The sequence below is a fragment of the Salvelinus namaycush genome, chromosome 37 (assembly GCF_016432855.1).
Source record: "Salvelinus namaycush isolate Seneca chromosome 37, SaNama_1.0, whole genome shotgun sequence".
NCBI classification, from domain to species: Eukaryota; Metazoa; Chordata; class Actinopteri; order Salmoniformes; family Salmonidae; genus Salvelinus; species Salvelinus namaycush.
Window position 1 is genome coordinate 19,340,291 of NC_052343.1, and position 27,820 is coordinate 19,368,110.

A 27,820-nucleotide genomic window follows, 5' to 3' on the forward strand; every position below is an offset into this window, starting at 1 on the left:
TCAGCTGGTTTGGAGGAGGTACTACAGCATGGACATTTCAAAACAGAGTAGGATGATTTTTTTTTACACAAATACTTTTACAATGAGTAATTTTAACCATTGAATTGGAATTGCATGATCCCCTCAAGAATGTACTGTACTTCTTGTGGGGCTACAGGTTGGAGAGGGAGAGGGAGGGAAGGGGAGAGAGGGAGAGAGGGAGAGGGAAGGGGGAGAGGGAGAGGGAGAGGGAAGGGGAGAGAGGACACAGACAATCTCAAATGTCCAGTCAGCTGTAATTTGGGGTGTAGACGTTCTCAATTTGGACAGGAGTCCAGCCGTTTCCTGACTCTGGGTGTCTCCCTGCTCAGAATTCAAGGAAAACCGTACAAAGGGACATGTTTATAGTTCAGTAGGTCTGGGGTGCATTGTTTGGGATACAATGCCTGGTCTGGCTGGAGCCATCCGACCAGCCAACCCCTCAGATCAAACAACAGGCCAGGGACCAGGGTGGGCTGCCCACTGTTGGCCGCAGGCCAGTCTACAGGAACATGTCTGGGCACGTGCACTGTAATCACTGTCTCATTTGGGCTACAGACACACAGACTGGGTCTGGGTCATTGAGTGGGGATGATGATGTGAGGAGAGGTATTAAGTGTGTCCTCAACAAAAACTGCCTCTAATACAAGTTAGTCATACAGTGTGAGATTTCTGAAAAACCTATGGATGAAGGTCATTGCTGTAACTTTGTGTATTTCAAAGATGGATGTCAACATTCTCTAACATTCCCATTTCAGTTACATGGTTTAATACATCCAAAGCATTACACAAAAATAGAGCACCAAGTTTGTTGTTGAGTCCTATCAACAAAAACATGTGTCACATGCTCCCTCTAGTTCGAATGCCTTGTATACTGTGCTTAACTTTACATATCACATGTTTGAACTTTTACACATTAGTTTGAGTGACCATGACACTGACAATACATCTTACTACAAAAACATGACATGATTAAACTGTAAATTACAAAATAATATACAACTACACATTCCTTCTACTGTGTACAAACTTTCAAGATCCATGTAGTGTCCTCAGTTTCGTTCACTGTATTCAGGTTAGTTCTATTTCCCCAGCTAGTTATTCTGAGCCTTCTGAGGGATATTACAGTAAATCTAATCTAGTATGTCTGAATTATTATGGACTGCCTAGGGCAGAAAGTGGGTGGAAGGTTTTAAAGAGGGAAATTGTGTGAGATAAGCATTATTTTGTATTATTGTTTCAGTGGCAGATTGGGTCTATTTGTCGACCTCTCTGATACTAGTGTTACAAGGCCAACATGTCCAAGGCTCGAGTCCAGAATCAGACTAATTGACTTCAGGAAAATATTAGAGACTTGAGAAGAGAGGGATACCGGTGTGCTTTTACAGTTTCCTTTTGAATGTGTTTATTCAGAGTTCAGAGTAACCTGTAAAACACTTTTTATATATAGAATGAAATAGAATAGAATATTGGTATTTTATAGTAAATTAGCGGAATGCAGTAACTTTTATTTAATGTGGTCAAATTCTCTGACTGGATTTACACAGTTTGTATTTGACCCTGCTCAAAATTCAGCTTGGAGAAAAGGTCTGTGTAGAGGTAGTTTTACTTATCAACATTCTTTGGCAAATGCGTAAGGCTGAAACACCATGGTGCAACTCACAGCATTAGAAACAAGTACTAGATCAAGACCCATTGTATAATTCAGAGACTGATGATTGACTATATTCATTTAGATTTAGCCATTTCAACCTCCCCATACCTCTTCTACACAACAAAGAATGGAGTGATTCACTTGACCTACCAAAGGACATGCGCTTAGACAACCACTGTGATGCCAGTTATTCAATGAAGAATTTAGTTTTCCACCACGTTCACTAGTCTTGTGACATTGTGCTTTGTTGCAGTGTAACATAACACTATCTAAGAACTGTGAGGAATACCTTAATTTGTCCTCAAATGTCACTATTGTATTTTTGTTGGAGGTGTAGTGATTTGTAAAGGCAAATAGGATGGATACTAATTACACAAATAGGTTTCCCTTTTGTAGGAACAATAACATACATTGCTTATTGATTATTTTAAGTTCCACTATGATTTATTATCACAATCCATAGAGTCCTCTGATAAAAGAACATGGAGCTTTCATTGTGTGTAAAATATGTGGGTGTTTGCTCATGCAACAGTAATTGTGTTCATATCGATTGGCTGTTGGTCATACTAAATAACTCTGTGTAAATAATCTGGGCTTCAGTGGGGTGATATTTTGATGTAATCTGGCCCCGGTTTGCAAATGAGAATTCCAGTTGCACAATGCACGCCACTGGAGTGTTTTCAATCACTGTGGGCGGTACACACTACGACAGCAAGTGTGCTCAGTGTCCCGGGCTATTATGATCACAACAATGAAATTAAACATTATGTTTTTCTGGAAGCCACTTTAGATGCTATTTGTGATTATGATTAGACTCAATGCATACCCTCATCTACAGTCTTGGAGAACAGACACAAAGCTCGGAACAGATTCTTTTGTGTTGTGGTCCATATGATAAACTTTCACTTTCAAGTCTTGACAATTGGCCAAGAAACTTGTGTTTGAGCAAAACAAACATAACCATTGTGTATTTTTCCCTTACCAATACCCATAGCTCATCTGACATTATGAGTTCACACTCCTCTAACCACCGTCTATCTAAGATAAACAGGCCACATGTGTGGGTTTGGACTTTGCACATAAGCTATGTACCGGTGGCTATTCATAGGAGCTAAGTGCATGTCCTAAGCTTACTCCATCATTATATAATAAGGAATTTAAATCATATTTGGTCCTTTGCAGGCTAAAAGTGATCAGGGCCAATTGAGGATCATATGGGACCAATAATATTAGTATCATAATTGTTCTTAGCTATAAAAAAAATATGTACATTATTACAGTTTGAATTGCAATTTAATGTTTGAATTGTAATGCATAAACAGGCACAGTTATCCATATATTTAATTTCAACGCTCATTGTCTCTCTCCCCCCCCCCCCCCCCCCCATGCCTCCAATGTTGACCAATGAAACATCTACTGTGGACATCTACTGTGGTTGCTGAAAATGGACATTGACCACAAAACAAGACAGCTGATATGGATTCTTGTAAGACAGTTGTATGAAAATAAGAAAGGGTACAATAACAGTAGCATGTTTTTATATATTCTAAATATAATATTTTAAAAACAGTTCCCAGAATATACAATTTCATTAAGTGCTATTTTCATTCTCACATGCATTTAGCCTATCAACTGATAAACACCACTTGTGAAACCCGTTATGTGTGGTATGCTGGTGGTGTGTCTAAGCCTTAGGAACCATGACTAACTTCTAAAGGTGATCATAGCCCATACCACAATGTAAACGCATACAATCTCTGTACGCAGAGAGCAGCATAGGTTTGTGGCTGCAGGAGACACAAGTTTTAGGATAGTCTGGCTGGCTGTTCAGACAGATCCCTGATGACTACACTAATTACTCTATTAATCCATTGTCTGTAAAAAAATAAAAATACATCACAACAAAATGTAATATTACCTACATAACCAAGTTGTCAATGATACAACAGTCAACGGGGGAATAAAAAAAAAACTGTCAAATGAATCAATTTGCAGGTACCCAGTCCCCCTGGCTGAAATTAAATTAATTTAGTTTTTCCAATTTGGAATAGACCTCCTTCTCCACCAATTGGCAAGAAGGGTGACGTGTAAATTCGTCTGTGGGAAATATACCCCTTTGCGTCTTCAGAGGGAAGCAAAACTTCACAAACTCTCCGCAGACAAGGCAACGTGAACGTCGAGGAAATCAAGAGGCAACGTGAACGTCGTGGAAATCAAGAGGCTGAGTTTGTTTAAAAAAAAAAACACACATGCAACCTGATTTCACGCTGTTGAACTTGAAGCATGTGTTTCCAGAATACAAGAGAGGAGTACCAGTGACAATTTGTGGACGACATTTTACAGTTATCGTGGTGCCATGGGAAAAAGCATGAAGACGTAACCAAGGTAACAATACTATCTGATTGAGACGTTACATTCTCAGAACCCTAGTAGTATATTCTGGCAATAGTTTAATATAATATTAAAGGGGCAATCTGCGTTTCAAACAATAATAATCCACCTATCCCGCCACTGTTTTGGTAAATAGCTGAGGAATGGGGCTGGAGAAATCAAATTCATAGACAGAGTTATGGATGAAATGGTCTGACCATTTGAGGCTATACAGTGTTTGTTTACAGTTACATTGTTTACAAAAAATGTGGTCGACAAGCTTATATTTGGGGTTATGATAGGATACGGCAGTTGAACTAAGCTCATGAGGCATTTATGAGTTATTTTCAATAATCGATGGGTAGAGATCGTTCATTTAATTTAAAAAAAAAAGTTTTTTATAAATAATATGAGTTTGATTAAACATAATTCTCAGCATATCAATAGCATAGGTATAATTGTAAATAATTTGATCACCACAACTAGATATCACACATGAGGAAAAGACAATAACGCTTAGAATTAAAATACAAGCCAGACAACCTATCAGTCGCATTTGCTTTGACAGCTCGAAAACCCCGCCTATCTGACGTCATCCCCCTTTTTTCCAAAGATTTTTATAAGCAAACCAAGATAGACCACGGCCTATCGTTTCCAACAGGAACAAATGAGTCATAGTAGGCAGAACAAGCAAGGAGGTGGGCAGAGCCAAGCACGAGCTAGCGAGATCCTATTTGCCTGTTCTAACATCTGCATATTTCCGTTAGGGAACGCCTACTGTGTGAAGTGCGTGAATGGAATAACTCAACTCGCATTTGCGCTCCTTATAAACAACGCGATTTAAAAAAAACTTTGACAAAGGGCAAAGTCTACAAAACTTAGTCTACAAAACAGATTTTAGTTTTGGGAACAGAAACATGTATTGGGATCAAATGTTAATCGATAAGAACTTTTGCAGAATTTCGACCAAGATCCATTTCTTTCCATCTTCTCCCACTGCTGGCCACTGGGCTTCCTCTCACTACCAAATTTGGTAGTGAGTGGAAACGCCAAGCGAACGCTTCACATTTATACCTCCAGTGAAATATCTGTCTCATTGTTCTATCTGTGTTCTTTCTCGCTCTCGACTTCGGCAGTTTTGTTCGCTGCGTAGCTACGAAAGGGTTCGATTTAGCTTCAAATTTCGATCTGCACCTCGGCTTTGATGGCATTTTTTCTTTCCTATAGTGCCCCCGCCACTCTTTGAAAATTCCACCTAAAAGGAAAAAACGATCCACCCCAAATATTGGGTCTTATTCTCGCGTAAGTACCTACTAGCTAGCTAGCTTGCTTGCTAGGTAAGTGGTTAACGTTAACTGTTTAAGGAGGGAAAGTAGCTGGAGTTAGCCGCAGCTAGCTACGTTAGCTAGTTAGGCAATGAACGAACTAGCTAACGACTGACTGTCATTATTGTCGTCATTCATCAAAGTTATTTAGCTAGCTATTTTAGTTTACTAGAAATTATCATAACTAGCTAGCTAGCCAACTGTGCTAGCTAGATAATTAACATTAGCTACGATTACTTTAACGTTATCAGTGTTTCTAGCACTCGGGAGTCTTATTTACAGCCATTTATCACACAGGGTTAGCTAATGTTCGCCTGCTGAGTTGGCATGTAATGTAAGTTAGCTGGCTAGCTAGCTATGGACGGTTTGTTTTGAAATTTCAGTGTTGTTATTTTGGAAACACAACAGTGGTACAATCAATAGCTATTTAGTTGAGGTTGGAATTTAGTTAACATTTAACATATTCGACAACATAAGGTACAACGTGGCACTTGCATTCATTCAAAATTGAGAAATAATGATTTTAGATGACAACCATAACAACCTGAAGAGAATTTCACACCTGTTATAGCTATGAAAACCACCAGTCCCTAACAATCAATTAACCTATGTCTTCCTTTTTCATTCAATATTTAATTTGATCTCATCGAATCCTCAGAGCCAGCTTTGCCTCTCTTTCCTCTTGACTCAACTGTATCTTGTCTTCTGTGCAGGTGTACAATTACTACCCAGAGGGCTTAGGGGCGGCTCTCCGCCGAGAGCCGTTCGACTTCAACGCCGAGCCACCTTGGGATCCTAGCTGATAGCGGGGGAGCTCCATCTCCTAACTCGTCCATGTGAGTAGACATCAGGTCGCGTAGGAGAAGTAATGATCTCGGTTCAGTTTAGCCTCTTAGATCATAATAAATATAAAATACTATGGACAGGTTGTCCATGTCCTTGTGGTGACTGTTGTAATAACAATAGCATAGTGTTGGGCTACTTTTATCTGATGCTCTCTGTCCCTGTTTTTACTGGTGACTGGTTAGATCCAGTAACAGAGAGGAGGGGCCACTCAGCTATGAGTCATAGTTGTAACACAATGTTTCCCGTCTTCACCTGTAACCTAAATATTATGATTTCTTTGTGTATGTCATGTTGTAAGCCTACTGTTAGATTTGTGATATGCTTTTATTTCCTCCCAGGTCTTTGCCCCAGTGAAGTTGGTGGTCTGTAGAGTTAAGCATTTTTCAAAGTTGCACAAACGTTTTTGTCCATCAACCAAAAAGAGACCATAATTTGTGACCTTTGATCTTTTGTGTTAATTGTAGTGGGTTGCTGTCAGTGTTTTCAGACTGCTGAGATGTTGTTTTATTCATGCCACAGCTGGCCTGTTTCTTAGAGCTGTTCCAGCTTGCTATCATGAAGCTGTCTCTGTGTTTTTGAACTGCCAATACGAGGCTCCCAGCCACAGAACAGAGACAGGGAGACACACAGCACCCTTATGATCACAATAGTCCAACCTGGCTGTGCGACACTGCACCCCTCTGATCACAGACAGTGTTCTGGTCCAGTCCAGCCGTCAGACATTGCAGTCTGAGGCCAACCAACCAGACATTGTGTCACCGCACACACACAGTGCACATCTGGGCCAGACCCAGGCCCACAATGCTCTACAGACTGACGTGTTATGTAACATTATTGAATGCAGAGATCTGACATCCCATGCCGCTGGTAGTGTACGCAGATAATGCCATCAAAAGAAACCTTTATGGGTCACTGCGAATGGGATTAATCCTAATTCTCGGGAGTAATTGATGGTAAGGTAAACAAACTCCATGCCCCAGAGATCTTGTTTTCACAGTGGCTGTCCAGACACCCAGGGCTTCCCATACACAGCCCCATAACATGATTTCCACCGAGACCTCTGATTGGCTGCCCTCACAAATATCTTGGTTCAACAGCCGGAAAACATCCTAAAGGCTTAACTGGTCAAACTAAGTGTAACATTTAGAGAAAAGTAGAACAACTGCTTTTGCCTTTTTCTGTCAAATAATTACCTATTTCTTTCCCCCCATTTTTGTAATGATTAGATGGATCTAATTTTCCCCATCCACTTCAATAGTTAGGGCTATATTTCACGCTGCCTCTCTTCCTGTGTTTTCCAGTTTGCTGCATACTATCTAAGGGCTCAGAGAGCGACCACTTCACCCAGGGGCTCAGAGAGCGACCACTTCACCCAGGGGCTCAGAGAGCGACCACTTCACCCAGGGGCTCAGAGAGAGACCACTTCACCCAGGCATAATTCTTTATGACTGGCAGATTAGCGGACAACAGTTGAGATGAAGGGACTAGCTGACGAACCAAACTACTCCGTCGCCCTGCTGGAGGGAGCCACGGCCCTCAGCGACGTGGTTGAGAATCATATTTATGAACAAACATTGGTAAGTACTGTATAGAGACATTCTCTGTACATTAAAATACCTGCTACTTTATAGCGTATCGAAGTTGTGCCCATGGAAATGAGATTAGTTGATTGCCTAATCCAGAAATAGATTGATAAATTCTAGCAATCAGCACATAAATAAATTGATTGAGGATGTGACAAATACAATGTTGCTTTGTAAAACTGTGTGCCAGTCTCTTCTCACTTGGTTGAAGTGACCGGTTAATGAGTCATTGCGCCCGGTGACCACGCTCTATATGCTTTCAATTCACACCAGTGGAAAAATGAGGTTGCGGATCGCTCTTATGTAATTGTATGGTGTTGGATGACAGTAAGAATAATCAGTCATTGTGTACTTGACAGATACAGGTGAATGACATCATAGCATGCCAAACAGCCAGTAAACCTGTCGTGTCATGTTTTTCCTCCCTCAGGCTGAGAAGAATGCGTTCTTCGTGGCAGACTTGGGGGTCCTTATGAGGCAACATGTTCGCTGGCGAACCCACATGCCCCAGATGCGTCCCTTCTACGCTGTCCAAGCCAACAGCAGCCTGGCTGTCATTGAGATCCTAGCTGCTCTCGGCACTGGCTTCATCTGCACCAGCAAGGTGCCTGCAGCGCTCTCTCCCACTACTACTGTTATAACACTGTAATAGCATAACAAACAACCTGTCCAGATCAAATTGCATTTTAGTGTAGATTAATTCACGGCTCCTTTTCCACAGTTTTAGGATGTGTTTTTCAGTTAAATACATTTTATAGATTCATGGCTTACATAAGTTGCAGCTTCTCACAGCTCTGTTTAGGATCGTTTTGTTGGGCCAATTACTGCTTTATAACTGCTTCATAATTCGACTGGCCTCTACTCACAGAAAATAGGAAGGAGTGCCATCTAGTGGAGAAATGTCTCGCCACAGATCATGGCTCCTTCACTACTTAGAGCTGTAATATCAACGTTGTTGGTTTTGTGTCTTTTCAGTATGAGTTGGAGCTTGTGCAGGGCTATGGCGTTCCCTCTGAAGACATTATCTACAGCGGTGTGTGTAAGCAGCTCTCCCAGATCAAGTACGCAGCTAAGAACGGCATCGACTTCCTGGTGTGTGACAACGAGGTCGAGCTACGCAAGATCGCTCGCTGCCATCCCCGTGCCAAGTAGGTGTCCATGTAACTGTTATTAAACCGTTATTTTAAAAGTCTATATTTCATACTCTCTACAATACAACTACAATGGCTATAGATATGAAATCCCTAAAAACGATAATCTCCCTCGTCTCTGCTCAGACTGCTGCTGGAGGTGGCCACAGAGGCTTCCAGCGAGGGTGAGGAGATGGGCATGACGTTTGGCTCCAAGCTGAAGGACTGTAGGCACCTGCTGGAGAGCGCCAAGGAACTGGGCCTGCAGGTGGTGGGGGTCAGGTGAGTCCTTCTGCAACGCCACCCTTCCTCTCCAGTCAGAGTTCATTATTATATTCTAGGTTTTTCTCTTTTGTCTTTTAATAATGTGCTAATAAATTAAACTGTATGTGTGCAGCAGAATTGTGTGCCTGTTTGTCCAATACTATTTTCACCCTGAGGAGAAAATAGTTTACTGTATCATTGGGGATTGACCATTGGGCAATTCAGCAGTATTTTTTTGTTTGCCTGAATAATATAGTCACTTGCCCGAAAATGTGAAAATAGTTGTTTACACTCAAATTGCCGTAACTTGTTGGTCACTTAACAATAGGGAGGAAGTAGAAAAATGTGTTTTACGGGCCTGCTACATTGGACGTATAACTTCCGCAGAGTGTGAGACACTCGTATTAATTTCAACAGAACCCTGGGTGTAAGCGTTCTGGCTCCCCAAGAGGTTTGAGCTGAACTACGTTCTGGTTCTATTTTCCAGATTTCAACGTGCAGCTCACAGCCGAGATCAATAGGACATAGTGGCTAGCGCTCTGCTCGCTGACCACACGTTAAGCTTCCAGTTAAGCAGGCTACTGAAATTCAGTTTAAAAAATAAATAATAGGCTGCCTAATGAAGCTGCCCGGCTGCCATAAATTGGCCGTCTTTCACTTAAACAATGGAGATGAACCAGACAGATAAGTTTTAAATTAAGTTATTAAATGTTTTATTACTTTGGGTGACCTCAGAGCAGGCTCAACTTGCCTCAGTTTATGTTCCTCAGTCAATCCCTGATTATCTGGTATTCTCATGACGTCATCATTATCCCCATGATGCAGGTTCCACATTCCCAGCTCCTGTGACGACCCTCAGGCCTACAGCCATGCAGTGTCTGACGCTCGCTGTGTCTTTGACATGGGGGTGAGTTAGCTAGTGCTTACGTTATGGGACTTTGAATGTTTATAATATGTGAAGGAGACAGCCCGAAATATGAACCACCCTCCTATTATATTTTGTTTTGAAGTTTACAAGTATTTTTCTTTAATGTTGTTTTCAGGAGGATATTGGCTTCAGTATGACAATCCTGGATATTGGAGGTGGATTCAACGGCTCAGAGACTCAGCTGAAACAGGTCATTATTGTAGAATAGTTAGCTCGTTACATAATACTGATTTAGATGGATTACTTCAGCTGAATTAATACGTGACTCAGTCAGTCAATGGTCACAAACCACTTCACCCTCTTTCTGACGTCAGGCCTGTACTAGTAATGTATTTTTAAGAAAAGCCTTCACACAGCTTTCCTTTTTGAATTTGAACAAACACACTATTGAATGCCTGTTAGGCAGGTGCTGACTTTTTTTTTTCCCTCTGGTAACAGATTAACAGTGCAGTCAGGCCGTTGTTGGACCTGTACTTCCCTGCGTTGTCTGGCGTCTCCATCATGGCAGAGCCTGGCAGTTACTACGTGTCGTCCTCCTTCACCCTGGCTGTCAACATCATCGCTAAGGAAGTAGGCGCCCGGGATCTTCATGGCAATCACGGTCAGTGGCAGTACCTTCTCAATACCTAGCATATGAAGTCAAATGCACTTCCATGGTGTGGTGGGCTGGTCAAAATCAGTGCTATAGTAAACGTGGTTCAGCAGACCTAGATGCTCCAGTAGACCAGCACATACCTTTTCTACTATTTTTGTCTCATGACTCTTGACTGCCATACCTCTTTACAGATGAACTGTCTCCCAACGATGAGCCAGAGTTCCTGTACTACATGAATGATGGGGTGTACGGCTCGTTCACTAGCAAGCTAGCAGACAATGTGATTCCAGCCCCGGCTCTGCCCAAGGTGAGTTTGGCTTCAGGGCTTAGTAAACTAAATCTAAATAAACAAAATGACTAATGAAATGCATGAAATGGCAATGATTCTGCATTTTCATGACTTTGCATCACTACAAAAAGTTCAGTTCAATTCAATTTCCTGTCTCAAGCACCCTGGAGTGAATATTAGGCTACATCCCAAATGGAAACCCTATTCCCTATTTACTCATAACCATGGCCCATAAGTCTCTCTAAATGACTCTCTCTGTGTCCCTGGATGTTCCAGAGCGGTGTGTCCGAGGAACCGGTGTTTGCCAGCAGTCTATGGGGTCCGTCGGGTGATGAGCTGGACCAGGTGGTTGATCAGTGTCTGCTGCCAGAGCTCAGTGTGGGAGACTGGCTGATCTTCAACAACGCTGGGGCCTATTGTCTGGGCCCTCCGTCTACTTTCACAGATTCACCCAGACCCCCCGTCTACTACACCATCTCTACTGGAGACTGGTAAGAGACAGACGAATGTCAGGGTCAGGCTGGCACTGTCACTGTTTGAAATGGGGAGCTGTTGAGGATTTGATTTGATTTATTGTTTGAGGTGAGTTTCCCCCATTTAATGTATGTAAAGTGCTTTCACCATCTGGAAAAGTGTTATTAAATTACATCAGTTCATTTATTTGGGACCTACTGATTTTTTTTTAACAGTTGTGTGCTGCCATTGACTTAGTTTTTTCTATATTGTTTTGGTAGTCTTTGAAGTGAAGATGAGTTATTTTCAATAAGTTTTGTTTTTTGTTGTTGACAGGTTTGAGATGCAGGACGCTGGTATCACCCAGGACATCAGCATGAAGAACTTTTCTCTGGTCCCCTACTTCCTCCACTCCGGCCAATCAGATGAAGCCCTGTCGGTCCCAGCTTAGGCTAGCTGAGCCAATCTCATGTCTCTGCTGTGCTGACCTCATCTGGTCAACATTCCAATGGGAGGAAAGACTGAATGGTGCTTGCTGGCTAAAAGCTTTTTATTATTCATTTCATAAGGAATTTAGCTTTTTTGGGGGGGGGGGGGGTCAAGCCCTATACAGTATGTTGTTGGTTCTCTCAAGGAATAGCATAGATGTTCCTTCCTTTTCCACATGCAATAAAATGGATGAGTCTGTAGGGATGGAACTCCCACCTGTGTGGGTATCCTATGTGGTTACAGTTTACATACAGTAAATGGAATTTAAAAGTTAATATTTGAAACATGTATTATATTGCCTATATGTCTCCCATTGCCAGTCTTGTAAATTCAATTGTCTACCTACTCAAAGTGGAGCAGTTGCTTATTTTAACAAAACCTGATGTTTTAAAGCCATTTTTGGATGCTTCGCTAAAACTTATTTATGTTTTTTTTTTTTTTTTTTTTGTGCTATGAATATCTGATCCCCTGGCACTTATGATCAGTCAGTATTTAAAAGGCGGCATACAGTAGCCAATGATGCATCCCAAATGGCACCCTATTCCCTATTTAGTGCACTACTTTTAAACAGGGCCCATAGTGCACTACTTTTAAACAGGGCCCATAGTGCACTACTTTTGACCAGATCCCTATCTAGGGAATAGTGTCATTTGGGATGCATATAACAGTACAGTTCCTCAGATGAAGGGGAACTCTATTTGATTCAAGCAATATGACTACAGAATATCATTCATCAAACATCTCATTGATAGGGAGCTTGTGCTCACACTCTAAATATAGACCGTCTTGAGACTATTATCATAATGCAACATTGATGTTTCATTTGTTTTTTAAATCCCTCTTACAAGTCTCTGTGGAAAGAATTGTCCAACGTCTGTGAATTGGTCTCCAGTTTTGCCTAAAGTAAATTAATATAAAAGCTCTGAATCATAATGTGTATATGTTGTTCTTGCTGGTAAAACATACATTTTCACCCACTGCTTATTAACAGCACTGTTATACTGGTAACATGAGCCACTATACCCAAACATACTCAGGGGAACAGTTTATTAGGTACACCCATCTAATACTGGGTCGGACCCCCCTTTGCTTCTAGAACAGCCCGAATTCTTTGGGGCATGGAAACATTGATCAATTGATATCAAAATAAAATGCTTTTGGTCACATACGCATAGCTCCAACAGTGTAGTAGTATCTCACAATACACACATCTAAAAGTAAAAGAATGGCATGAAGAAATATATAAATATTAGATTGAGCAATGTCGGAATGGCATTGACTAAAATACAGAATAGAATACAGTATATACATATGAGATGAGTAAAGCAGTATGTAAACATTCAAGTGACTAGTGTTCCATTATTGAAGTGGCCAGTGATTCCAAGTCTATGTGTATAGGGCAGCAGCCTCAAAGGTGCAGGGTTGCATAACCGGGTGGAAGTTGGTTAGTGATGGCTATTTAACAGTCTGATGGCCTTGAGATAGCTGTTCTTCAGGCTCTCGGTCCCAGCTTATATGCACCTGTACTGACTTCGCCTTCATGATGATAGCGGGGTGAACAGGCAGTGGCTCGGGTGGTTGTTGTCATTGATGATCTTTTTGGCCTTCCTGTGACATCGGGTGCTCTAGGTGTCCTGGAGGGCAGGTAGTTTGCCTCCGGTGATGTGTTGGGCAGACCGTTGCGGGCGTAGCAGTTGCCGTACCAGGCGGTGATACAGCCCGACATGATGCTCTCAATTGTGCATCTGTAAAAGTTTGTGAGGGTTTTAGGGGCCAAGACAAATTTCTTCAGCCTCCTGAGGTTGAAGAGACGCTGTTACGCCTTCTTCACCACACTGTTTGTGTGGGTGGACCATTTCAGGTCGTCAGTGATGAGTACACCAAGGAACTTGGAGCTTTCCACCTTCTCCACTGCGGTCCCATCGATGTGGATAGGGGCGTGCTCCCTCTGCTGTTTCATGAAGTCCATGATCAGCTCCTTGGTTTTGTTGATGTTGAGTGAGAGGTTATTTTCCTGGCACCACTCTCCCAGGGCCCTCACCTCCTCCCTGTAGGCTGTCATGTCATTGTTGGTAATCAGGCCTACTAATGTTGTGTCGTCTGCAAACTTGATTGAGTTGGAGGCGTACGTGGCCACGCAGTCATTGGTGAACAGGGAGTACAGGAGGGGGCTGAGCACGCACCCTTGTGGGGCCCCAGTGTTGAGGATCAGCAAAGTGGAGGTGTTGTTTCGAAGTCCAGGACCCAGTTGCACAGGGCGGGGTTCAGACCTAGGGCCCGAACTTAATGATGAGCTTGGAGGGTACTATGGTGTTGAATGCTGAGCTGTAGTCAATGAACAGCATTCTTACATAGGTATTCCTCTTGTCCAGATGGGATAGGGCAGTGCGATGGCGATTGCATCGTCTGTGGACCTATTGGGGCGGTAAGCAAATTGAAGTGGGTCTTAGTGTAAGGTAGAGGTGATATGATCCTTAACTAGCCTCTCAAAGCACTTAATGGAACAATGGTGGACATCTTGAAGCAAGTGGGGACAGCAGATAGGGATAGGGAGAGATTGAATATGCCTAAACACCAGTCAGCTGGTCTGCACATGCTCTGAGGACGCGGCTAGGGATGCCGTCTGGGCGGGCAGCCTTGCGAGGGTTAACACGCTTAAATGTCTTACTCACTTCGGCCACGGAGAAGGAGGGCCCACAGTCCTTGGTAGCGGACCGTGTCGGTGGCACTGTGTTATCCTCAAAGTGGGTGAAGAAGGTGTTTAGCTTGTCCGGAAGCAAGGTCAAGAGACCTAACGTGTGCCAGGAAAACATTCCCCACTCCATTCCGCCACCAGCCTGTACCATTTACACCAGGCAGGATAGAGCCATACTCGTGCTGCTTACTCGAAATCCTGACTCTGCCATAAGCATGACGCAACAGGAACCGGGATTTGTCAGACCAGGCAAAGTTTTTCCACTCCTCAATCGTCCAGTGTTGGTGATCGTATGCCCAGTGGAGCCGCTTCTTCTTGTTTTTAGCTGATAGGAGTGGAACCCGGTGTTGTCGTCTACTGCAATAGCCCAGTCATGACAAGGACCGACGAGTTGTGCGTTCCGAGATGCCGTCCTGCACACCACTGTTGTATGCCGTTATTTGCCTGTTTGCCTTTTAGCTTGCACGATTCTTGCCATTCTAGTTCGACCTCTTATCAACAAGCAAGTTTTCGCCCATATGACTGCCACTGACTGGATGTTTTTTGTTTGTCGCACCATTCTCGGTAAACCCTATACACTGTCGTGCGTGAAAAGCCTAGGAGGGCAGCTGTTTCTGAGATACTGGCACCGACGATCATAACACGTTCAAAGTCGCTTAGGTCACTCGTTTTGCCCATTCTAACATTCAATTGAACAGTAACTGGATGCCTGTCTGCCTGCTTTATATAGCAGGCCACACGAATCAGTCTCTGTAGGAGCAAACCATATTCGGGAAAATGTGCTGGTGTACCTAATAAATTGTATATTATATTGTATATTAGAACAGGGTGTGTTGTCTATTTTCGACTGAGGATAACAATGCTGAGTAACTGGTTTTATGTTCACGCTACACAGAAAGTGAATGCCTCTCAATGGAAGGAAACTCCGGTGACCTCTCACCTACTATTCAGTCACAACACCGCCTTGAACTGACACAGATAGGTGCCCAGAAAGAGAGGTATACTACAAAGCAGGATCAATGATCTTTGGACAGCTAACTTTAATAAACAACCAGAAATAACAGTTGATTTTCTGGTTCATTAAGAAAGCTAAACATAGATACACTATATATACAAAAGTATGTGGACACCCCTTGAAATTAGTGGATTCGGCTATTTCAGCCACACCCGTTTCTGACAGGTGTATAAAATCGAGCACACAGTTATGCAATCTCCATAGACAAACATTGGCAGTAGAATGCCCTTACTGAAGAGCTCAGTGACTTTCAATGTGGCACAGTCATAGGATGCCATCTTTCCAACAAGTCAGTTTGTGAAATTTCTGCCCTGCTAAAGCTACCCTGGTCAACTGTAAGTGCTGTTATTGTGAAGTGAAAATGTCTAGGAGCAACAACGGTTCAGTAGCGAAGTGGTAGGCCACGCAAGCTCACAGAACAGGACAGCCGAGTGCTGAAGCGAGTAGCGAGTAAAAAAATGATCTATCCTCGGTTGCAACACTCCCTATCGAGATCCAAAAAACATCAGCCAAGAACTGTTTGTCGGGAGCTTCATGAAATGGGTTTCCATGGCCAAGCAGCCTCACCCAAGCCTAAGATCACCATGCGCAATGCCAAGCGTCGGCTGGAGTGGTGTAAAGCTCGCTGCCATTGAACTCAAGCAGTAGAAACACGTTCTCTGTAGTGATGAATCACTCTTCACCATCTGGCAGTATAACGGACAAATCTAGGTTTGGCGGATGCAGGAGAACACTACCTGCCCCAATGCATATTGTCGACTGTAAAGTTTTGTGGAGGAGGAATAATGGTCTGGGGCTGTTTTTCATGGTTCGGGCTAAATCTTAGCGCTACAGCATACAATGACATTCTTGACAATTCTGTGCTTCCAACTTTGTGGCAACAGTTTGGGGAAGGCCCTTTCCTGTTTCAGAATGACAATGCCCCCGTGCACAAAGTGAGGTCCATACAGAAATGGTTTGTCGAGATCATTGTGGAAGTACTTGACTGGCCTGCACAGAGCCCTGACTTCAACCTCATTGAACACTTTTGGGATGAATTGGAACGCTGACTGCGAGCCAGGCCTAATCGCGCAACATCAATGCCCGACCTCACTAATGCTCGTGGCTGAATGAAATCAAGTCCCCGCAGCAATGTTCCAACATCTAGTGCATTGGTATTCAACTCTTACTCTATGAGGTCCACAGCCTGCTGGTTTTGTTTTACCTAATAATTAATTGCACACACCTGGTGTCTCAGATCTAAATAAGTTCCTGATTAGAGGGGAACAATGAAAAGAAACCAGTGGAGTGGCTGCGAGGTCGAGAGTTGAGTTTTAGGGATCTATTGGAAAGCCTTCCCAGAAGAGTGGAGGCTGTTTTAGCAGCAAAGGGGGGACCAACTCCATATTAATGCCCATGATTTTGGAATGAGATGCTCGACAAGCAGGTGCCCACATTCTTTTGGTCATGTAGTGTATGTGTTATTGGTTGTTGAGTCAATTAGACCATGCACATTTCAAGTTTATCTTTCTAGCTGGCTAACTCATTTATCTTGCTTTGTAGTATACCCTTCAGTTCAGCAACGCAACACATATCCGCTCACAGTGTGGTGCCAGGACAACAAGCTCTCTCTCTCAACGTGAGCAAGACAAAGGAGATGATCGTGGACTAAAGGAAAAGGAGGGCCGAACGCCCCCATTCACATTGACGGGGCTGTAGTATAGCGGGTCGAGAGTTTCAAGTTCCTTGGTGTCCACATCCCCAACAAACTAACATGGTCCAAACACACCAAGAAAGTCATGAAGAGGGCACAACAACTTCTTTTCCCCCTCAGGAGACTGAAAAGATTTGGCATGGGTCCCCAGATCCTCAAAAAGTTCTACAGCTGCACCATCGAGAGCATCCTGACCGGTTGCATCACCACCTGGTTTGGCAACTGTTCGGCATCTGACTGTAAGGCGCTACATTGTGTACAGCCCAGTACATCACTGGGGCCAAGCTTCCTGCCATCCAGGACCTATATACTAAGTCATAGACTGTTCTCTCTGCTACCGCATGGCAAGATGTACCCGGAGCGCCAAGTCTAGGTCCAAAAGACTCCTTCACAGCTTCTACCCCCAACCCATAAGACTGCTGAACAATTAATAAATGCCCGAGGTTGATCTCGTCTTGTCAGTAGTTCAAAGCACAGTTGTAAACAATAATATTTGTATAATCTTCAACAAGTAAGCTGATCAAACTTAATGTAAAGGAGTAAAACCCTGCTATCATTCATCACACATTAAACTGCCAATAACAACATAATATCTCAAGTGGACCTGAATGAAATATGAAATTAAAAGTCAAGAAACTTTAAACATGTCTAACAACTTTAGTTTTTTAAGAATTCAACATGTAATTAATTGCATTGAAGTCTTCAGTGAACAGTATCACAGTGAATGAGTTCCTTCCCATCTAATGAAGAAACAGCTTATTCTACAGTGTCTTTAAGGCAAGAGTTTATTCCGGGCAGAGGACGAAGGAACGGTGCTGAAAACACTGCATGTGTAACATCAACGCTGTGACAGACTCCCATCTGCCAACAGGGCTTCTTGTTGGTGTCCAGGTGTCGACGGGCGTGCTTGGCCAGGTGATCGCTACGCATGAAGCGGCTGTGGCACATGGGGCAGGCGAAGCGCTTCTCTCCCGTGTGGGTTCTACGGTGGCGTGATAGCTCATCGGATCGGGCGAAGCGTCTCTCACAGCCTTCCCACCTACATTTGAAAGGTTTCTCACCTGAACAGAACACATAGAGGAAAGACTAGTGTTACAGCAGGAGACACACACAGTCAGCCATACAGGCTAAGAGGGTGATTACCTGATCTTGTTGTTACGGCATGTAAGGAGGTCTTTGAACGTTGTGACTTTAGTGCAATTACAGCACCAATAAGGTAGCAAGAGGAAGCCAAAGAAAATAATACTAACTAATACTAACTAAAAATCTGAGATAAGCTCTGTTGTTATTCCTACAATATGTAATGCTTGTGTTACTTGTAAACAAAAAGGCCACTACCTGAATTTGTAACATTTAAACCTGACTCCCCACCAACCCTGTCTTACCTGTGTGAGTCCTCATGTGAGCCTTGAGGTGGGAGCTCTTAAAGTAGGTCTTGCCACAGTCCTCGTGGGGGCAGATATGGCTGCGGACTCTGGACACCTCAGCGGGCTGCGGGCTACTCCGCTGGACCACTGAGGTGAAGCCTGGCGCTGGGGCGATGGCTGGCAGCTTGGTGCCACCAGGTGTCAGCACTGACTGCTGGATCCCGACAACTGGCCAGGGAACCAAGAAGATGATAGGGCCCTTTGTCACCTGGTCGCCCATGAAGAAGACTGAAGGAGGACCAACTGCTGCTGACTGTTGTTGGTGACTGGTCTCTACCATTGGAATATGACTGTTCGCTGCAATGGGCACAGCAGGTAGTATCTGGCAGTAAACCGGAACAGGAGAAACCCCACAGTTGACAGGGGACACCGATGTAGGTTGGTGGAATTTACCAACAGAGGCTGGCAGAGTCACAGTAACCGGAGCCTGGGTGGCAGCCAGTTCAGCAGAGGAGTCAAGGGGTGTCATGTTCCCTTTGGAGTCCTTGCCAGATAGCCTATCTGCCAGGGGGTAGATGCCGTCTGGGCTTGGCTGGGGCTGGGGAGGCAGGGGTTGGGTTAGTCTGTGCTCCAGGGGAGCGGCTGGACAGATGCTCCAGCTGCAGTGCTGTGCGTCTGCAGTGTGACGGATCACACTGGTGGCCTGTGATCGGGGCTGGCTGACCATCTGTGGCTGTGTCAAGCCCTGCTGTGCTGGCTGTGGGCTATGTCTCTGGCACCAGGAGGTCTGTACTGTCTCTGGAGCAGGATGACTGTGAATGGCCTCAAAGTTTGGCGGGCTGTATGGCGGGGTCATACACTGAGACGGAGGGTAAAAAAAAACAAGGAAGTGGTTATGAAACGATATATTCTCTACATTGTGTGAGGTTATATTTATTAAATTTCACTTAGTATGGAGGATTATCACAGTGAATGTATGTGACAGAACTTGAGAGAACACACACAAGTAACACAGGAAATTTACCAGAGACTCATGAACCTCAGCCAGGTCAAGTGAGAGACGAGAGTCATCCTCTGAGAAGTCAGAGGAAGGGGTCAGAGGTCGGAACTGTCTATGCTTGAAGCTCTTGGAAGTCCTGGCTTTCCAGTGGGTGTTCATGAACATAAGAGCCTCCACGTCTCCCACGGCCATAGGGTGACACTGGGACTCTTCATGGTTCTGACTGCCAGGATAGTACAGCTCATCAACTTCCATTGTGCCACTCTGTTAAGAGATAAAGAAATATACACTGAGTGTACAAAACATTAAGAACACCTGCTCTTTCCATGATATTGACTGACCAAGTCCAAATGAAAGCTATGATTCCTTATTAATGTCACTTGTTAAATCCACTTTAATCAGTGTAGATGAAGGGGAGGAGACAGGTTAAATAAGGATTTTTAAGCCTTGAGACAATTGAGACATGGCTTGTTCATATGTGCCATTCAGAGGGTAAGACAAAATATTTCAGTGCCAGGCGCACCGGTTTGTTTCAAGAAATACAACACTGCTGGGTTTTTCACACTCAACAGTTTTCCGTGCGTATCAAGAATGGTCCACCACCCAATAGACATCCAGCCAACTTGACACAATTATGGGAAGCATTGGAGGCAACTTGGGCCAGCATCCCTGATACTGGACTATTAAGGCCCAGTGCACTACTTCTGTGGGAATATATATATATATATATATATATACACACACTACTGTATAAAGTTCTTGTTTTTTTAAAAGAAAAGCAAAAAAAAAAGTCCATTAAAATAACATAAAATTGATCAGAAATACAGTGGACATTGTTAATGTTGTAAATGACTATTGCAGCTGGAAACGGCTGATTTTTAATGGAATATCTACATAGGCGTACAGAGGCCCGTTATCAGCAACCATCACTCTTGTGTTCTAATGGCACGTTGTGTTAGCTAATCCGTTTATAATTTTAAAAGGCTAATTGATCATTAGAAAACCCTTTTGCAATTATGTTAGCACAGCTGAAAACTGTTGTCTGATTGAAGAAGCAATAAAACTGTCCTTCTTTAGACTAGTTGAGTATCTGGAGCATCAGCATTTGTGGGTTCAATTACAGGCTCAAAATGGCCAGAAACAAAGGACTTTCTTCTGAAACTTGTCAGTCTATTCTTGTTCTGAGAAATGATGGCTATTCCATGCGAGAAATTGCCAAGAAACTGAAGATCTCATACAATGCTGTGTACTACTCCCTTCACAGAACAGCGCAAACTGGCTCTAACCAGAATAGAAAGAGGAGTGGGAGGCCCCGGTGCACAACTGAGCAAGAGGACAAGTACATTAGAGTGTCTAGTTTGAGAAACAGACACCTCACAAGTCCTCAACTGGCAGCTTCATTAAATAGTACCCGCAAAACACCAGTCTCAACAGTGAAGAGGCGACTCCAGGATGCTGGCCTAGGCAGAGTTGCAAAGAAAAAAAACACATCTCAGACTGGCCAATTAAAATAAAAGATTAAGATGGGCAAAAGAACACAGACACTGGACAGAGGAACTCTGCCTAGAAAGCCAGCATCCCGGAGTCGGCGGTGTGTTTTTATTTAACTGGGCAAGTCAGTTAAGAACAAATTCTTATTTGACAATGACGGTGACGCTGGGCCAATTGTGCACCACCCTATCGGCCTCCCGATCATGGCCGGTTGTGATACAGCCCAGGATCAAACCAGGGTCTGTAGTGATGCCTCTAGCACTGAGATGCAGTGCCTTTGACCGCTGTGCCACACAGGAGCCCCTATGTGCAATGGCAAAATGTATAGAATTGGTAAATTAACTTTAAAACAAAAAAATGTATCTCTGCTGTCAAGTAAACAAGTCAAATGTTTTGCTCACTTAAGGCCCCGAAAAGGCTAGGGCCAGCCCTGGCTACTGGTATAATACATTTACTATAGTTAAGAGAGTTCATGTCATTTAACTGCACAAATGAATTGACTGCACAAATCAGTTGACTGCATGTGTGGGTATGGGGATGTGGGTACGCAGACCCGCCAGCCACTGCGGCCCCTTGTGAGGAGTTCAGAATTTGTGCCCCCTATCAAAGTTCAGAATTTTGTGAACTGTGAGTGATCGGCTAGTGTTTCCCAGCACTTTGGCCTTTAACACAGTTACCCAGCAGATGCACCGGGCGTGCTGCTTATACAAACAGTCCCACGCCCCCTCCCACAGGCTACGCAGAGAGATGGGACTCAAATCTACTGTCCTACAAATTCAACTAAATCTCAACATCCACTTATTATTACTGAAAATATCTCAAAAAGTTATGTTTACTTCAAAACCTATTCCAAAGAGATATGCACTTTTTTTTAAACAAAATGTAATCATCCAACATCACTAACGTTAGTGGTTTCCTAAATACTTCAGTGAGAATGAGGATTGTAGCTACTTACATTGTTGTGGCGCTCGACAAAAGACGACATACATTTTCTCATATTCGGAGACAATGTATCGAATGTAACTTCACTGTGTTAATGAAGTGGTGTGTGACAGTCGGATTTGTGGTAAATGTTACAATAGATGTTTCCCTTCTCCTTTTTCTAGTTCCATTCGGCCATAATTTCAAATGCAGTGGATACAGAGGGGCCGGTCTCTACTTTCAGCCAATCAGACACAAAGGTGTGTTAGACAGGAACCAATAAGAGAAGAATCAACGCGTGATCAGGGGCTGATGTGGTCCGTGGAAACAGCGTGGTACACAACAGCATCAGCGTGTGAAAATATAGCTGCGAATCCCCCTTTCCCGAAACCCCTAATATGACGAATTGTCGAATTTTGAAAGATATCAGTTATTTTCCAGTCTACTGAACTACATCTGATGATACTTTAATTGTTATATTATATTACATTCTTTTACACACCTGATATTATTAGTACAAATAAAAAATAAACATTCATTTTTTTAAAAGTCAATAAGACTTGACTTAAAATATAAAATCCAATATTATATAGCAGACTGGTCTCATAGACTATACAATATAGTAAACGTAAATCCGGGAAACCAAATTTGTATCATATATTACGTTAGGTATGGTTGCAGCAGCAGGTCTGGGGGGTGTAAGTAAAGTTAAGTGGTAAGTGTCAGCTGTCTAGACATTCCTCCATGGGGCAGAGACTGGGAACAATGGGAGGCTGCAGACAGAGACAATAGTGAAACATACACACAGATTGCCTCCCAAATGGACCCCTGTTCACTTAACAATGTACTACTTTTGACCAGGGCCCATAGGGTAGTGCACTATATAGAAAATAGGGAGCTATTTGGTACGCAACCACAGCCTGGCAGCACGGCAGCTCCAGGCCTCTGGGTGGTGTTACTGTCTATCTGACATTGAATGATAATATTTAACATCTTACCTCCATTAAAATAACTGACTATAAATCAAATAAGAAAATATTTAATTCAGTCCAGTCAGTTGTGACTCACTGGACTCTTTCCATCAAGTACAGTGTTCCTTAAAAGAGTTAACTCCATTACTAGTTCACTGTATCACAATATCATGTAGTGTCAATGCACAGTCTCTAGACGGCCACCGGTCTCTAGCTCTGGGTGCCAAGCTTATGTACTGTACATCTCGGCCAAATAGTGTGTCCTAGATTCAAGTTGTAATGCAAATAGATGGGGTCGTATCTGGAGTGTTGGGCTAACTTTGAGGCTTGAGGCAACTGTGCCAGTACAGTATCTTGTGATCAGAATCTTACAGGCTATCTGAGCTGCTGCCGTTCATCTGAGATTATTGCTGGAATGGAGGTGTGGCAAGAGGGCCTGGGCACAGTCCCTGAATCCATCCCTTTTTCTCAGAAGAGACCAGGAAAAGCCCAGCAGTGTCCATCCCTCCCCCTTTCTCACATAAATGCCAGCAGTCACATTATGCTGAACTCTGAAGCTGGGTGGTTTATGAGATTGTAGTGCATGGGGGTGGAGGAGTGAGAGGTGGTTGCATGCATCTAGGCCTAGACAGACCCATATTAGATTACTAACATTTTTTATTTTAACCTTTATTTAACTAGGCAAGTCAGTTAAGAACAAATTCGTATTTTCAATGACGGCCTAGGAACAGTGGGTTAACTGCCTTGTTCAGGGGCAGAACAACAGATTTTTACCTTGTCAATTCAGGGATTCGATCGCGCAACCTTTCGGTTACTAGTCCAACGCTCTAACCACTAGGCTACCTGCCGCCCCATTAACATTAATAATAGACGTAGACTTATTCCAGTTTATCCCACACTGATCAGTCCTAAACTCAATCTTTTAAAAAAAGTCCCAGCTAGCAGTACAGAGGAGTTATTTTGAAGCTTCACTCCTCAGTGAGCTATCTTGTTACTGAGCTGGAAATAACTCATATTTCTTGTGCTGGCCTGAGTGACAGCCTGAGTGACGAGAGCTGGTGTCGTCCCAGCTGATGTGGGCCTGTTTAGTGGTGGTGAAATAGCAGTGGGGAGAGGCTCAGCGTTTGGTCTTCAGAGTGTACATTGGAAGATTGTAAAATGTAAATCTTAAATCCTGGAGACATTGGCACTGTTTACTGATGCCTAAGAGACTTCTCCCTGTGTGAATGGGTGAGACCTCGTTTCAAGTATTCTTTCAAATACTTTTGAGAATTTCAATTAGTCCACCTGGAACGCCAGATGGGTGACGTTTGTACTTTTGGGACTATTCTATTGTACAAGGCAAGCTCAATCAAGTGCAGCTTAAGTTTTTGTTGTCTATCATAGTAAACAAATATTATTTGAAACCAGGTGTGGTGTGGATTACTTTAAGTAAAGGACACCAGGGTTTTACTCCAAACACTCCCCCACACAATATGGCTCTAACTACAGTACTCCTCCACTTATTTACTTATCTAATGGGGCAGTGTTTTTCCCCCCCAAGATGGCGTAGCAGTCGGACGTGTGTTTGTCTTGTCCCGTATAAATAGTCATTTTCCTCGTTTTTTTCATATATATTTCGTATATATTTTACTCACTTTCCATCTACGGACTGAATATACTTTCCTGCAACCCGCCTCACCCAATGTGGTACGGATCTGCTATTTTTATACTTTAGAACCGGAACCCCCATCAGAAGCTAGCCAGCTAACTAGCTACTAGCTAGTAGTCAGTTAGCCACTGCTAGCGGTCTTCACCGTTAACTCGGACACCAGCCAGCTTCAGCTCGGTCAATACCTGCTAGTCTGCACAGCGCGATATCAACCCAGAGCATATCGGACTGCTTTTTCTCTACCGCATCACCGGATTCCTGCCGCAAGCTCTGGACCATTACACCGGATCATCACAGCTAGTTAGCTGCAACCGAGTGGCTACTGCTGGCTAACGCCTCTGTCTCGAAGCAAGCACCAGTTAGCCTTGAGCTAGCCTCGAGCTAGGCCCATCTCCCGGCTAGCCGAAGAGGTCTACCAGCTAATTCATATTTTGCCAATTAGCCTGGACCCTTTATTGCCGACACGGAGCCCCGCCGATCCATCACGACTGGTCTGCCGACCTAATCGTCTGAGGTGGTTTCAACAGGCTTTTCTGTTGCAAGGTCGCCGAAGACCCATCTGCTATCCCCGGCCCGCTAGCTTTCTGAATCGCCGTGTCTCCAGCTCGCCTAGCGTTGTAGCGACTACCGAACGGCTCCCTGACTCACCTATTGCTGCTCATTGATCACTCAGCTACACATGCCTCTCCCTAATGTCAATATGCCTTGTCTACTGCTGTGTCAGTTAGTTATTATTGTTTTATTTCACTGTAGAGCCCCCAGCCCCGCCTAACATGCCTTAGATAGCTCTTTTGTCCCACCCCCCACACATGCAGAGACCTCAACTGGCTTAACTGGTGCCTCCAGAGACCCAACCGCTCTCATCGTCACTCAATGTCTAGGTTTACCTCCACTATACTCACATCCTACCATACCCTTGTCTGTACATTATGCCCTGAACCTATTCTACCACGCCCAGAAATCTGCTCCTTTTATTCTCTGTTCCCAACGCACTAGACGACCAGTTCTTATAGCCTTTAGCTGTGCCCTTATCCTACTCCTGATCTGTTCTGTTGGTTCCATTTTTCTGTGCTCCGTTTTTTTACTAAAACAAATAAGGAATACTCAAAATGTGTACTTTGTCACGAACCGGCTCAAAGCCCGTAACAAAAGGGAGACAACATGGAGATAAGGAATAACAAAATATATTTATTAACTAAGGTAACCTAAATGCAATTAACAATGGTGTGTGTAATCAGTAATCAGTAGTGTGAGTGTTTTGCATGCATGAATGTGATAATGTAGGGTGTTGAAAGATGCCAAAGCAAACAACCAAAAAGCCACCAAGATTCACAACAAAATCTATGAAGGTGTCTGCATGGAGAGAGTCTCCTCCATGAATGGGGAAGTGGTGTATTTATCCTATGACACAGCGGGCCCAGGTGTTTCCCATGTAGCTGACGACCCTCCCAACTCCGCCCACCGGCATCCTAATAAGGAAACAAGAACAAAGAGAGAATACGGCAGACAGAGTGGGAGGGTCGTCACAACTTATAAATCATAACAATTTTGTTTGAAATACAGCTGTAGACAGAAGTCAAATATCAAAGATCACACATACAACTGATGTCTCCCCTGAGTTCTGCAAAATAGGAAAAGGTCCAAGTTATTTTATTATGCTTGCAGTCAACCCCTAGTGATGTCACCTTCTACGTCATTACCTTCTACTCATGAGCCCAAGCCCATGCATACACAACTATACAAATAATAGTTTCAGTGTTATCAGCAGTAAATGTCCACTCCCCAAGTTGATTTATAGTGGTATGTCTGACTAGTCTCTTATCTCTTTCACTCCCCTGCAGGGTTCTGTGTCTATGAATCTATTTTATCTTTGAGGCATTTTCTCACAGACCTCCTGTTTTGACTGCAATAACTCACACATCTCTCAGACCGTTTCTTTACAAGAGGCAGCGACTAGAAAAGACTGTGGAACAATATTAAACCTTATAATGAATATATATATTGTTCATCTGTAGTCTAGGACCCTACACATGTGGAGGGGGAGGGGTCTTATAGCCCTTCCCCTTCTATTAATACAACATAAGCATAATCAATTATTATAATACATCAAACATTTGGTGCAGCCCCTATCATGACCCCAAGTTGACCCCATCAGTTCCTCTGGTGATGTAGAGGTTAACCCAGGCCCTGTAGCTCCCAGCACAACACCTATTCCCTAGGCGCTGTAACCGTGAAAAGCTTGGTTTCATGCATGTTAACATTAGAAGCCTCCTCCCTAAGTTTGTTTTATTCACTGCTTTAGCACACTCCGCCAACCCTGATGTTCTAGCCGTGTCTGAATCCTGGCTTAGGAAGACCACCAAAAATTCTCAAATGTCCATCCCCAACTACAACATTTTCCGACAAGTTAGAACTGCCAAAGGGGGCAGAGTTGCAATCTACTGCAGAGATAGCCTGCAGAGTTCTGTCATACTATCCAGGTCTGTGCCCAAACAATTCGAGCTTCTACTTTTAAAAATCCACCTTTCCAGAAATAAGTCTCTCACCGTTGCCGCTTGTTATAGACCCCCCTCAGCCCCCAGCTGTGCCCTGGACACCATATGTGAACTGATTGCCCCCCATCTATCTTCAGAGTTCGTACTGTTAGGTGACGTATACTGGGATATGTTTAACGCCCCGGCCGTCCTACAATCTAAGCTTGATGCCCTCATCCCGTCAGTAGAGGATGCCTGGTTGCTCTTTAAAAGTGCTTTCCTCACCATCTTAAATAAGCATGCCCCATTCAAAAAATGTAGAACTAAGAACAGATATAGCCCTTGGTTCACCCCAGACTTGACTGCCCTTGACCAGCACAAAACATCCTGTACCTTCTCCACTATGCAATCTGGTTTCCGAACTGGTCATGGGTGCACCTCAGCCATGCTTAGGTCCTAAACGATATCATAACCGTCATCGATAAAAGATAGTGCTGTGCAGCCGTCTTTATCGACCTGGCCAAGGCGTTCGACTCTGTCAATCACCGCATTCTTATCGTCAGACTCAATAGCCTTGGTTTCTCAAATGGCTGCCTCG

At 43.6% G+C, this 27,820-nt stretch overlaps 2 protein-coding genes across 3 annotated transcripts; one reads left to right on the forward strand and one right to left on the reverse strand.

The window, feature by feature from the left end:
- The first annotated feature begins 4,011 nt into the window (after positions 1–4,011).
- On the forward strand, positions 4,012–12,877 carry LOC120031037 (antizyme inhibitor 1-like). Of its 2 annotated transcripts, none has more exons than XM_038976575.1 (12): positions 4,012–4,057; positions 6,081–6,203; positions 7,515–7,790; positions 8,227–8,400; positions 8,772–8,944; positions 9,074–9,208; positions 10,016–10,097; positions 10,234–10,308; positions 10,557–10,719; positions 10,905–11,020; positions 11,279–11,493; positions 11,792–11,906. In XM_038976575.1, the coding sequence occupies exons 3-12, from the start codon at positions 7,689–7,691 to the stop codon at positions 11,904–11,906; spliced, it is 1,350 nt and encodes a 449-aa protein (XP_038832503.1). In that variant the 5' UTR covers positions 4,012–4,057; positions 6,081–6,203; positions 7,515–7,688. The 2 variants fall into 2 exon arrangements, with proteins under 2 accessions (XP_038832503.1, XP_038832504.1); XM_038976576.1 differs by lacking the exon at positions 4,012–4,057 and adding an exon at positions 5,131–5,344 and having other exon boundaries at positions 11,792–12,877.
- A 5,113-nt stretch (positions 12,878–17,990) lies between these two features.
- On the reverse strand, positions 17,991–22,340 carry LOC120031091 (Krueppel-like factor 10). Its single transcript, XM_038976667.1, has 4 exons — positions 22,161–22,340; positions 19,739–19,978; positions 18,733–19,573; positions 17,991–18,408 (listed from the first exon to the last, which is right to left on the reverse strand). The coding sequence occupies exons 1-4, from the start codon at positions 22,200–22,202 to the stop codon at positions 18,104–18,106; spliced, it is 1,428 nt and encodes a 475-aa protein (XP_038832595.1). The 5' UTR covers positions 22,203–22,340; the 3' UTR covers positions 17,991–18,103.
- Between the last annotated feature and the right edge of the window lie 5,480 nt (positions 22,341–27,820).